The 13,465-nt window shown below is 31.5% G+C and overlaps 2 protein-coding genes across 3 annotated transcripts; both read left to right on the plus strand.

Annotated features, from left to right (window-relative positions):
- Positions 1-827: 827 nt before the first annotated feature.
- Positions 828-3,975, plus strand: LOC106707792 (probable uridine nucleosidase 2). The gene is made up of 8 exons (XM_045686540.1): positions 828-832; positions 1,163-1,273; positions 1,606-1,705; positions 1,839-2,013; positions 2,192-2,308; positions 2,500-2,636; positions 2,900-3,089; positions 3,845-3,975. Exons 1-8 carry the CDS (start codon positions 828-830, stop codon positions 3,973-3,975), a joined length of 966 nt encoding a protein of 321 aa, XP_045542496.1.
- Positions 3,976-5,959: 1,984 nt separating this feature from the next.
- Positions 5,960-9,747, plus strand: LOC106707826 (probable uridine nucleosidase 2). 2 transcript variants are annotated; one of them, XM_014499263.2, is made up of 8 exons: positions 6,975-7,164; positions 7,461-7,559; positions 7,725-7,824; positions 8,170-8,338; positions 8,712-8,828; positions 8,974-9,110; positions 9,264-9,450; positions 9,620-9,747. In XM_014499263.2, the coding sequence occupies exons 1-8, from the start codon at positions 7,109-7,111 to the stop codon at positions 9,745-9,747; spliced, it is 993 nt and encodes a 330-aa protein (XP_014354749.2). In that variant the 5' UTR covers positions 6,975-7,108. The 2 variants fall into 2 exon arrangements, with proteins under 2 accessions (XP_045542342.1, XP_014354749.2); XM_045686386.1 differs by lacking the exons at positions 6,975-7,164; positions 9,620-9,747 and adding an exon at positions 5,960-6,074 and having other exon boundaries at positions 9,264-9,495.
- Positions 9,748-13,465: the final 3,718 nt, after the last annotated feature.

Raw genomic sequence — 13,465 nt, forward strand, 5'->3', positions numbered from 1 at the left:
AAATGCGTTAATATTAATTTGAGACGCCAGTACTAGTTTGGACGTTTCAGTCTTAGGTTAGTTACGGACATATCAGTCATATCAGGAAAGAGATCGACGCATTTGTCAAGACATAATTTGATACCGAAAAAATTACATCAAGAAATACCTAAATTAAATAATATATTTTATATGAATATGTAGATCATATAAAACATTAAACATTGATAATGTTTTACATGAATATTTAATTCAAATAAAACATAGATACGTACACGATTTTTTACGTTAATTACCTTTGATTATGTTTCAGTGTTTAAATAAGGTGTTCATGAATTTTATAGTTTCATTATGAAGAAAAATAAATACAATTACATTATAGCATCTATAACAGCAGTTTTAGTGATGATCATTTTGATTTTATTTGTATTGTATTACTTCAGAAGGTAAGATTGTTTTCTATTTTTTTTATTAAACACATTTTTAAATAGTTCATTTAAGTTTAACATTCAAAAAGACTTTTAGCAGTGCGATGTTTCTAAAATAAACACTTCCGTGATTTTGTCTTTTGTCTACACCTGTATACATTTCATGAATGTATTAAACATTTTTTTATTAAATAACATAAATAAATAATTGCAAGATTATTGCATAGTTATTTTGTCACATTTTTTCTTTAGTATTGTGATAATCTTTTTCAATTTTAAAAATGTAATGTTTAGTTGTGTTTTGTTTCAGATAAAGAGTATAAAATTTTCATGTAGTAGTTATCTTGCATTTTATAATATGTAACGTAATCAAGTGTTTAATTATCAGAGATAATATTGTATGTACTTGTAATTCTCAAGATGCAGTACAAAGATTACCGAGAGGTAATTTGATACTAGTAATTATCTTTGTTGTAGTTCTTACTTTAACACCTTTATTATCAGATTCATCTGTTCTACAACATTTATAAAATGATCTGATTTGACGAACACGTTTTATTAATCTCCTAATACAAATTCTACATAAATTCTATCTTTTTAATTTTTGTTAGGTTTATTGTTGCTTACTTTACCTACCACTACTTATGTTTCTACTAAACTTTTACTTACTATTAATTCCTACAATTTGAGTTTTATTTAAATTTTCAATTTACTTATGTATTTTTGATATATTGTGTAAAATAATTACATCACAGTAGTTCAGAAGATACTATACCTGGGCCGAAACTTGTGATCGACCATGATGGGGGAGCTGATGACGCGATGGCTATATTCATGGCTCTACAATATCAAAAATATTTCGGTGGGTATGTACCCATGAAGGATGTACTTCCTTACAAATACTATAATATTATATAGAGGGAGAGAAGAAAAAAGAAAAAGCGAGAACTCAAAAACTACAAAATCGATTTTATAAATTCTCTCACCATTAGAAAGCAACTTAATAGTAGTAGATGATTTTAAATGTTATATAAAATATTTTAAATAATTAATAATCCGGGTCAGGCAGCTAGTGCCGCAGACTCTCGTTGAAGTACAGTCTGAAGCATTAAAGAAAACTTACAGAAATAGACACGTTTAACGCAGTTGTGTGAATCGACCTACCAATCGGTTTACCATTGAAATTTCTTCTTTTCAGAAATCAAGTCATCGCATTAACAACAACCCACGGCAATGTAAATGAACCGCAAGTGTTCAACAATACCCAGAAATTTTTAAATATCGTCGACAGGAGAGACGTATGTTGACTCTGGTTTTTAGATCCTTTTTCCCAACCCTGTGGTTTTTAAATTGTAGATTGAAAGTCTTAAGAAATTTTTACAAGACATGTACTTATTGTTATGTACTTTTATAGAGTGTCTTTCTTTACAGGTATTTATTTACAGAGGTAGTAAATTTCCTCTTGTAGAAGGAATAGAATCTGATTACTATTTTGGTATGGACGGACTTGGGGACAGTGAATCTGAATTTCTGGAATATGAACCTATTGAAGCTCAATCAAATTCAGCCGCTTTGGCGTTAATTGAATTGTCGAAAAAATTTGAAGGTAAATTTTGTATTAAAACTATTATATTACGAAATATGGATTCAGCTTACATCGTTGTCATTGTTCTTTTAAGGTGTTTTAATAAATTCCTATTTACTCAAGTGTAAAATATTTTATTAGGCACTGCAAACTAACAGTTTAATTTTGAGAATGTACAATATATTTTTATTGTTCGAAGGAGAATTGATCGTTGTTGCACTGGGACCGTTGACAAATATTGCAATGGCAGTACGACTAGATCCAGGATTCATTAGTCGTCTTCTAAAATTATATGTCGCTGGTGGACATATTTTCAGTAAGTAAAATAATAGGATATTTGAAATTACGATCTCAAAGAGGAATCTTTTATTCAGGAAGATACTGAAAATCTTCACGTTTTTTTACATTTTACTGTTCACAGATCAAGTCAAATCTAGACTACACTTTTATATAGTGTCATTGTTAAATGTTTTTTTTTAGATTTGCTTTATTTCTTTTTTTTTTCAGGCGAAATATACAACGAACCAGAATTCAATGCAGAAATGGATGTGGAGTCATATTACATCGTTTTACAGAACAGTCAACCAGATATAGTAACGTTGGTCCCCTTCTCCCAAGTATACTTATCTCATAATATTAGTAGAGTAAGTCTTTTGAATTGGCTATTATGTATTCGGGGTCTTTCACTGCTCACAAACTTGTTTAAAACATATCGCTAGATCAGTTTTTTTTTTTAAAGAAAATTAGAAGGATGACGTCAATATTTGAGTTGTCTTTGTAATTCGTTCTAAGGTTCTATTTTTAAACGATTTATTTCATAAAGTCTATTATTACAGATATTTATCATAGTGATTGGGCGTTACGATGTTTTGAATCTTACTTGTTAAGTTTTTTATTCATATTACAGGAATGGCGAGTTTCAACTTTAGGTTCAATACCAAGTGAATTAATAAGAGCTTTAAATGTTTTTGAACAAAAATCTATAGTTAAAAGTGAGAAATGGATCTTACTAGATCCAGTTGCTATGGCAATAGTACTTAATAAGACTCAGATTATTGAAGAGTGGAGATATACGTACAACTCTATTGATTTGTGTGGTAAGTTTGAATGTATATAAATTGATTTGATGGATAAAGTGATGAATGGGAAATATATCTTTTCTGTTCATCATCTCTTCTTTCTATTAAAGACAACGCATTCTGTAACCCAGGGATCCCCAAACTATTTTCGACAAGTGACCCCCTTTTCCAAAATAAACCGTTTCCACAGACCCCCATGGCCAAATTATCTACTTTTAAGATCAGTTATTGTTATTATTATTATTTTTCATTCTGACTTAGGTCAATAAAAGAAGACAGAGTGTGAATTAGCAATGCTTTGGGTCGATATCAAAAAGCATTGCTAATGACCCCTTTGGGAATCCCTTCTGTAACCTTTATACTTAGTACAGATGTCTATGGTTAGTGATGATTACCCCATTTTAACAATATCTGATTGTCGCTTCCTCTCATGTTATGCAGCCTACGCCATAGCTAAAAAAAAATTCTAAAGTTACATTTTCGTTTTCCTAAAAAATACTTGGTTTTCTGGTAGAAAAGTAATATTTTGTTTTACTGCCATCTAGAAATCGCCACGGAACCTATTTATTACAAAATTGAATTTGTCTTGCGTTTGGTTGTAGACGTTTCTATAAATAAAATATAGATGGAGCAATTTCTAACATTTGTTTCAGCGAATTTTCACTGCCATGTGTAAATATTTTTTTGAACCTTTGATTTACGTAAACTGGATACTAAATGAGATTTTGTTTACATAAATTTGCTATATAAAATAATCACAATTTTCGTTACAGGAAGAGGAAGAGGTACAAATACAAATAATTTCACATCAAACGAATATTTCAACTCTAAAATTGTTTACAAAGTGAAAGAAGAACCGTACAAGAAAATGCTTATTGACATATTTTCTGCCGATTTGAAATAAATTTTAATTGTTAATTTATAAATATTATTTTCTCATTAAATATTAGGTCCTTACATATGAAATTGGCGTTTTTCGTACTGGCCACTTTAATCACGAATTTCTCCTCTTTGGTAAGGAATTCCAAATTCAAATTTGTACAGCTATAGACTCATGTATTTGTGGTTCGATGACCGTCATTCATTTGTTTTTTTTCTTCTGTTTTTTTCTATTTGCGTCACTCATTTTACAAAATGGAAAACTTAAAATATCGCATTATTTACGAGTACGAGTTCCGCCGTGGCACTAGTGCTGCGGAAACGACTCGAAGGGTGAATGATGTGTATGGCGGTCGTGTTGCAAAAGAAAACACAGTTCGTTTTTGGTTCCAACGTTTTCGTTCTGGAAATTTCGATCTGCAGAACAAGCCCCGTGGACGGCCTGAGACTCAAGTTGATAATGAAGAGTTGAAGGCTATTGTGGAAGCGGATCCATCGCAAACCACGTCCGAGTTAGCTGCAGGCTGTGATGTTAGTGATAAAACTGTTTTAATTCACTTGAAGCAAATTGGGAAGATTAAAAAGCTTGAAAGGTGGGTACCTCACGAATTGACTGAAGCAAACCGGCAAACGCGCGTCGACTGTTGCGTTACATTACTAAACCGGCACAATAATGAAGGTATTTTAAACCGAATCATTACCTGTGATGAAAAATGGGTTCTTTACGATAATCGGAAGCGCTCAGCGCAATGGTTGGATCCTGGCCAGCCAGCCAAATCCTGCCCCAAGCGAAAATTAACCCCAAAAAAGTTACTTGTAAGCGTTTGGTGGACTAGTGCCGGTATTGTTCATTACAGTTTTCTCAAATCTGGCCAGACTATTACGGCTGATGTCTATTGTCAGCAATTGCAAACCCTGATGGAAAAGCTAGCGGCTAAACAACCTAGGCTGGTCAATCGCTCCACGCCACTGCTGCTTCACGACAACGCTAGACCACACACTGCGCAACAGACGGCTACTAAATTAGAAGAGCTTCAATTGGAAAGTCTAAGACATCCTCCGTACTCCCCGGACCTTGCTCCAACAGATTACCATTTTTTTCGAAATTTGGATAACTTCTTGCAAGGGAAAAAATTCAACTCCGATGGGGCAGTCCAAATCGCCTTCAAAGATTTTATTGATTCCCGTCCGACTGGTTTTTTTAGTAAAGGGATCAATGAACTACCTATGAGATGGCAAAAGTGCATAGAAAATAATGGTTCATACTTTGATTAATTAAATATATTATTTAAAAAAAATATTCGACTTTTTGTTCCTCCCATACAAAACGCCAATTTCATATGTAAGGACCTAATATATATTAAACATAATTTTTTTTTATGAAAAATTTACTAAAAAAAATGCATTTTTATTTATGACTGCAGTCCCGCCTTTTCTGTTTTTTCTGACCTTATAAAATTTTGTTAATAATCTCAAAATGACAATTTAAAAATATTTCATTTAGCATTAGATGAATCGTTCATCGTACACAATACGATAACGTGCTATCATATGAGATAAATTACATAACAATGATGCTTTCTTCACTCTATTAGTGTTTTAGTCTGGTGTAGAATAGATGACAATACACAGTAATAGTACAGTGAACAAAAATAAGTGACTCAATAGCTCGCTCTTACAAATATGTTCTGGTTTTCGGTTTCTCTTAGATTTTTTTGATGCTCGGAAATTAGGAAGATGCTTTTTCTCGTCTATTTGCTCCATGAAAAGGCTTCTGGCGGTTTTACAAAGTAGTCTGTCCTTAAAAATCTTTCTCTTTTTTTTTTACAAAATGGTCGAAAAGTATAAAATATTTAGTATTTTATTTATATACAATAATTATGCTGATATTAGAATACAAATTCATTGTCTCACCATAATTACTTTGTGTACGTACGCTTATTGTGCATTCTATTTTAAACACGTGCGTTGACAACAATGACTCAAGTAACGACTTTTATCAAATATTCAAATTTACATTGCGTTTCGACTTCATTCGGAGTACAGTGTACATAATTGAAGTGTTGTTCACCTAAAAGCCACTGCTTGGAAATTGAATTGAAGTGTTGTTATGTCTTCGACGAAGTGAGTATTGTTTTCATTATTTCATTTGTTTTATTTATTTAGCTTCTTAGTACAAGTTAGTTTAACGAATATTTGTAACTAGCTTTTACCCGCGACTCCGTCCGCGCGGAATAAAAAAATAGAAAACGGGCTAAAAATTATCCTATGTCCGTTTCCTGGTTCTAAGCTACCTGCCCACCAATTTTCAGTCAAATCGATTCAGCCGTTCTTGAGTTATAAATAGTGTAACTAACACGACTTTCTTTTATATATATAGATATCTGATTTTGATTATTTTATGTACTGACTTAAAGTTTTCTACTGTGCTTAGAAGGCAGTAACGTGTTTTTAATTAAAGATTTAATTTTCGACTACGTCGATTCATTTTATTGCTGTTAATATCAAAGATTATAAAATCTCAACTCCTGTTTACCTTACTCCAGGTCGACGACTGATCACATGACGTACAAATAGTAAAATGATTTTTTAAACGTTCAAAAAATTTAAAATAGATTTTTAATATATACAAGATGGAACTAGTAGCTAGTAGCTAGTAGTAACTAGTAGCTTGCAAGTAACTTCATCATCATCATCATCATCAGCTCACTATGCGTCCCCACCGAGGGGCTCGGAGCCTACCCCAAGTTAGGGGTGACTAGGCCATAGTCAACCACGCTGGCCAAGTGCGGATTGGTTGACTTCACACATATCATTGAATTTCTTCTCAGATATGTGCAGGTTGCATCACGATGTTTTCCTTCACCGTAAGAACGTCGGATAAATGTACATATGTAAATCGAAAATCGAAAAACACATTGGTACATGGCGGGATTCGAACCCAGGACCTGCAGATTGCAAGTCAAGTGCTTAAACCCCTGAGCCACCGACGAGTAACTTGTCTTGCAAGTAACTTGCTCAAACTGAATACTCCATAAGACCAGATGCGATGAAATTCAAATGAATAGATAGTTTAGTTCGTTATTTAGTATACGTATCGTAGCGTCTAACAGTGGAAGTGGCGATCGCTTATCAGTGATAACAAGAATTGTGTCAGTATGATTAAAGTATTTTTATGTATGTTATTGTTTATGACATACGTATTTACTGATAGGTGAGTGTACATTCTTTGTATTCGTAAAGTTCGATAGATCCAAATGTTTATGTTATAAAGTAATTTTTTGAATAAGTTAATTCTTATGGACTTGTCTTTGTCTGCTTTCTTGGTAATGTCTGAGCATAAGTACGTGATATTACTTGGATTCGTTTAGTTAACGAATGAGTTAAATAATAATAAGTAAGGTATGGGATGCATCTTTATTTTTTATACAGATTTTTTCCTGCTATTATGATTGTGAACGAAAACTAAGTGAATCAATACATAAAAATTTTTTGCGTCCGTAATTTCAGAGGAAGACCCAAACCGAAGATAATTATTGATAATGACGCTGGCGGAGATGACGCGATGGCTATATTCCTTGCCTTACTATACGAAAAACATTTTGACGGGTAAGTTTTAAATATTATTAAAATCCTCAATAGAATATGTACATTGGACTGCGTTAAAATACCCAAATAAAATCGAAACAATTTCAGTCCACAAATCATGTATGAACATTTTAAAAATGGAAGTATAGATTTGTAAAAATATTTAACATTGCTTTGTTTTTTCAGACCAAAGCTGATCGGCTTAACAACTGGCAATGGTAACACAAATTTGGAAAACGTTTGCAGAAATAATCAAAGAATACTAAAAGCAGCAAAAAGACAAGATGTAAGTGAACTATTTAATTAAAGTATAAAAGTAGCTTTATAGAGAGTTTTACAATATTTAAGACATAAAGTAAAGTCGTTCTGAATTCTATTTATCAAGTTTGATTGGTTTTTCTGTTAGTACTAGTAACTGTTGACCTCGACTCTGTTAGCGCAAAATAAGAAAAAATCCACATCTAAGCCACATTTCAGCGAGATGCATGCATTGTGGAGATACCTTCAAATGATCATCCATCCATACAAATATTCGTATGTATAATATTAGTAAGATTAATATGGGTTACTGCAGGGGAACCTAAACTAAAACATAATATTTTTTTGTTGTTTTCAAAAACATTTTCCACAGGTTCCGATTTACAGAGGATCCCACGCATCTCTTGTGGTGACACCTTCCGTTACAGACTATTATGGGAAAGATGGTTTAGGAGACTGTGGACTGTATATGTCGGGCTTAGCACCACTGAAGGAGCAAAGTGCTGTCACAGCACTCATTGAACTATCAAAGATCCATGAAGGTAAATATAGTAAAACAAGGATATCTGAGCCGGTGAAAGAGGCGCTACTGTCGCGGTTAATTCTGACAGAAAATATGTATAAAAAATGGGATAAAAGCAAGAATACATGTACGTTACAGTACGAAAAGCATATTGTGACCATTTTTTATATTAACAGGGAAAGCTAGTGAGCTGTTAAAATTTTTGACTTGGTCACTGGTTCAGATTGCCTCATCGATCTATAATCTTTTTGAACAAGCCTTTTTGAACGTGTATAAGAGATTTGTTGACAGACATAGGTTAAAATCAAGAGTTACGAGATATAAAAGTTGACTCTTAATGAAATCATGAAATGATTTAATACAATCTCCCATACTCCTTGCTTTTGTTTCAGGTAATTTGATAGTAGTAACATTAGGAACTTTAACCAATGTGGCACTAGCAATCAAATTGGATCCCGATTTCTTGGGTCGATTAAAACAATTGTATGTCGCAGCCGGACATATACAAAGTGAGTGTTTCCTCCATACTAATAAGAGATTTAAATAAATACAATGAATAAAAAGGTATTTTGTTAAAATAATGTTCGATTTTACAGTTGAAACTGAGAGTGTGAAGCGGAATTTAGACCTTACTTAATTTTAAATAATTTTCAGATGAAGAGAATCCTGACCCAGAATTCAACGCAAGTATGGATATAGAAGCGTACCACATCGTCACCCAATACGCTACACCTGATAAAGTGACCATATTTCCATTCTCACAAGTGAAAAGTTGCCTGAACTTCACACGAGTAAGTTCGATTACATTTTTATAGTGAGAAGAAGTTTTTATCAGGAATCTCATAGTATCAAGTTTAGCCGAGCATTTCAGTTTTTAAGTGTACATTTTGTATGTTCTATATTAAAGAACTGCATTAGATGCTAATTTCATATTGTTTTTATAGAATTGGAGGTTGGAATCATTGGGTAAAATTAATACAGATATAATGCGTGCACAAAATCTATTTGAAAAAATAGCTATAGACAAAAATGAGGAGTGGCAGGCATTGGACCCAGCGGCAGTTGCGGTTGTTATTAATGAAGATTTAGTTGATGAATATAAATATTCAAAGAATAGTATTATTACTTGCGGTAAGCCTTTAAACCCTTCAAACTTATATTAGACGCTTGTGCTGGAACGTGATGTTCAAAACCACGGCCTCACTATAATTAATTAATTTACTACACTATAGGTTATTTGTATCAACATATAGGATATTGCTGGTCGTTGTTTTATTTTTTTATTTTTTTACATTTTCAGGTGAACAAAGAGGAATAAACACTAATCATTTCGTTGCAAAGGAAGATGCAAACGTCAAGCTAATATATTCAGTAAAACGAGAAGAATATAAAGAATTTTTATTGAATGTGTTTTCAAAAGACGCATAAATATTGTGTTAGATAATAATTGTCGTTTAATTAAATCAGTCTAACTATAAAATGTATGCAAATAAATTAAATTGCACTTTGTCTAATAATTACTTGTTATAAATTTTATTCCAATAACCAATACATTCTGTACGTAAGTTAACGATAATTGATAGATGCTGATACTCAATAAATGCTGATCAAATTACATTTGCGGTTAATTTGATAATTTAGACTTTAGGGGCATTGCCCTTAATTAGGCAGTGTTCCAAATACATTCTAGCTTAAACATAAATATTACCTTTTATACCGTAACTAGCGCTAACATGCGATCTTTAGCAATAAGTAATCAAGTACTTATACCGAAAACATTTTGTTGATACATATTTATAGTGAAACATATAGTGACGTTTAGGTCAATAATATCAACCAGCGGCGTTCAAAGGGTTAAAATACGTGTTTAACTTAACAGTATTTAAGAGTTTTTTTTTTGGAGTTGTCTTGTCTGGCATTACACTGCATACCAAGTTCAGTTGTTCATTTAAAGATAAATATTATTTTAAAAGAGCACCAATGTTTAGTAGGGATTTATACCATCTCTCTAGCAGATGGTGAAAAACATCAAATACCTTTCAAGTTAGTCTGTTCTCTTTTTCAAATGAAACCATAGATGGCGCTGTCTGACAACTACAGTAAATTATATACTGATAGAATCTCAAGGAATCAAAGAATATTGAGAAAAAGAATGTATGGATCTTAATATTATAATAATAATCATACGAAAAAAAAAGCGAAATAAGTAACTAAAAAAGAAATAAAAAACAAACTATATGTATCTAGTAAATAAGTATATGTTGAAGGCAATATAAATAAAAGAATCAAACGCAGTTCAAAGTAACAATGGAATATGTGCTGGCTGGTATTTCCAAAAAATAACACTCTTAATAAAATTACGCGACGACCGTCGTAAAATCAATTCTCGATTTCTTCAGTTTACGATTGGTGTGCTCGTAAAATTTATCGCATTATTGATATAAAAATGAAAGTTTTATGATGTTTAATAAAATGCAAGAATGCTTTTAATAAAAACTCCATAGAAGTTATTTGATAGATCTATAAGAAATTCCACTACTTCGATTCTTATAGCTTATAGAAGAATACATGTTTTATTTTACATTTAATGATATCCCCTTTATTCTATAAATTCTTTAAAAATCACTACTCTCAGGCGAACTTGACTTTTGACTTATTGTGCACTTGACACAGTGACCAAATATTTAAAATTTAAATTCATAATCCTGGCCATGGCTCAAATGCTTCTTTTAATTCTCCGTGATGTTTATTCCATAATTTTTTTATTATATAATAAACGTGCTAATAATTCCAAAGATACTACAAAAAAAGAACTAAAAGAACTAAAACGTATTTTTTAGATGAAAAATAAACCAGGACAGTTTATAATTTACTTCTGGTTGCTTATTTCTTTCTTTGTTTGACGTAATTGTAACAATTTATGTTTGTTAATACGTACATATAAAAACGTAATAACATCGTAAGCGATGATAACGAGGGAAAAGTCGTCAGGTAATTAATCTTGGACATGTTTTTGCAGATCTGTCGGTATACTTTAGTTAAAAAAATACCTTAATATCTACACGTTTTGCAGATAAGACTAAAAACAGCTTTAAGATAAAGCGGTGATTTAAAATATAATTTGTAATGTTAAAAAATACTGTATAACAACTACAAATACACGAAGAATTTTAATTTTTTAAATTTAGTTTAGTAATTTAATTGTTCACATACAATTTTCTTATTTTATTGTCCTCTAGTCTTTACAAAAAAAAAAAAAACTGAGTTTCGTAGCTATTACCCATTTTTATCAATAATTGAGATTCATAATTGATGAAATTTTTTCACGAAAATAAATAAATTAGGTCATTCATGTAACTAAATAAAATAAAGGAAGCATCAAATGTTTGCTCTCTCGTAAATAGGAGCAATTTGGTAAATGTCACTACTGAACCCTAAGCAATTTGGAAAAACAGGTTCAAATTACTTCTGTAAGAACGAAACCAACATTTCTGTGGAAGGTCCTTTGCTTTTGTTATTGAAACGATACAAATATATAGGGTAGATCACGTACATGTCGGCATACCGTCATCACTTAAATTCATATTACGTGCGTATACGTAACAATTCCAGAAATAAACTCGTATCACACTTCACTGATAACTCTGTAACCTACCACTATCAACTAACAATTAGATTCAATATTAGCAATGATTAAATATGATTTAAATTATAATGGCGATCTGTCGGTAACGTGAGGTAACGTGCGTCCTTCTTGATGGTCAATATTAGAATGCCTCACAAGATGGCTGTCCGTTTGTCGTTGACGTTCCGCCAGAGTGACATTGACAGCTCGCTCTCAAAAGAATCGATTCTAATCGTATTCAATCGATAATCGCGCCGTTAAACAAATTTAACATTTTAAAATATTTACTGTTCTAGTTTTTGTGTATTTAACAAAATGCTAATTATTATATTGTATCGTAGATATTTTAGCTACGAATTATGGGAAGCATTCCTTCTCAGAATAATTTTTGACTAAGAACTAAAGATCAAGGAAGACTGTTAAGATAGAGTTTAGATCTTTGTTAGGTACTTTTCCTTCTAAAACATTTTGAATGTTTTTATTTTGTTAAAAAAAATATATTAAGTGGAAGCTTAATACATAGTTAAATTTACCTTTAACTTTTTTCTGTGCTTTATTTCTATATTGATAAACCGATGGTTACATAGTGTCAGCGATGTTTATATTTACAAAATAAACAAGAACTCGGACGCTAAATGTAGTATTTCTAAATGTTGATGTGGTTATAACACGTCATATTGTGAGCAATAGATTGTTATTAAAAAAACTTTAAATAAATTGTAACCAATAAAATAAAGTTTACATAAATAGTGAAACCACGAGTAAGGGGATCGAGAATATTATTTGATTGTATAGTAATTTTAAAATAAGACATTTTTATGGTAAGCATTATTAACTGTATTTTTTTATTATCTATATTAAGTTGCTATTAGTTGTAATTTATTTGTTTGTTTTTTTTCTCTTGTTTAATTTCTTAATGTTGTAAACCGACAGATGGGACACATCTGAACGGGTGCATCATGGCCCACTGGGACATGCTGAAAACTAGCTCCACATGGCTATGTTTTGCGGTACACGCTGAGCCTACAGCCCATTGTTATCATATTTTTTGTATTATCAATGCACGAAATATTGTATTTCCGTTCCTTATTATGACAATAAAGTTTTAGTTTATTTTTAATTTTATTAATAAATTAAATTTATTGATACGCTGTTTCTTGACCCCTTTTTTATGTATTACATTTATAATATGGATTGACTTAATTAAATCAACAATCACTTACTATCCCATTAGCGACAAGGAAGTAATAAGAAGGTTTTCAATAAACAAAAGACGGCCAAATAATAAATTACCTTCGCACGTGACATTTATTGGAATCATTTATGTTGCTCGTAAGTCATTGCTTAATGTTTGTCTGAACTATGAAAAACACTTCAAATTGATTAATTACGAGTAATCAGGATAATCACAATAAGCATTGTTACAAAACTTTGTTATGTATTTAATTAAATTTAGCAGCCTAATTTAGGTCCTTTTTCCCTTTACACCCTTTTTTTAAAGGATGGGGGAAGTGGATTTGA

Source organism: Papilio machaon, chromosome 3 (genome assembly GCF_912999745.1).
Source record: "Papilio machaon chromosome 3, ilPapMach1.1, whole genome shotgun sequence".
Lineage (NCBI taxonomy): Eukaryota > Metazoa > Arthropoda > Insecta > Lepidoptera > Papilionidae > Papilio > Papilio machaon.

Coding starts and splice junctions, on each gene's coding strand:
- LOC106707792 (XM_045686540.1), top strand. Junction 1,274..1,605: donor TATCAAAAATATTTCGGTGG/GTATGTACCCAT, acceptor TCTTCTTTTCAG/AAATCAAGTCATCGCATTAA. Junction 1,706..1,838: donor ATATCGTCGACAGGAGAGAC/GTATGTTGACTC, acceptor CTTTCTTTACAG/GTATTTATTTACAGAGGTAG.
- LOC106707826 (XM_014499263.2), top strand. CDS start 7,109: ATGATTAAAGTATTTTTATGTATGTTATTGTTTATGACATACGTATTT. Junction 8,339..8,711: donor ACTATCAAAGATCCATGAAG/GTAAATATAGTA, acceptor CTTTTGTTTCAG/GTAATTTGATAGTAGTAACA. Junction 8,829..8,973: donor CGCAGCCGGACATATACAAA/GTGAGTGTTTCC, acceptor AATAATTTTCAG/ATGAAGAGAATCCTGACCCA.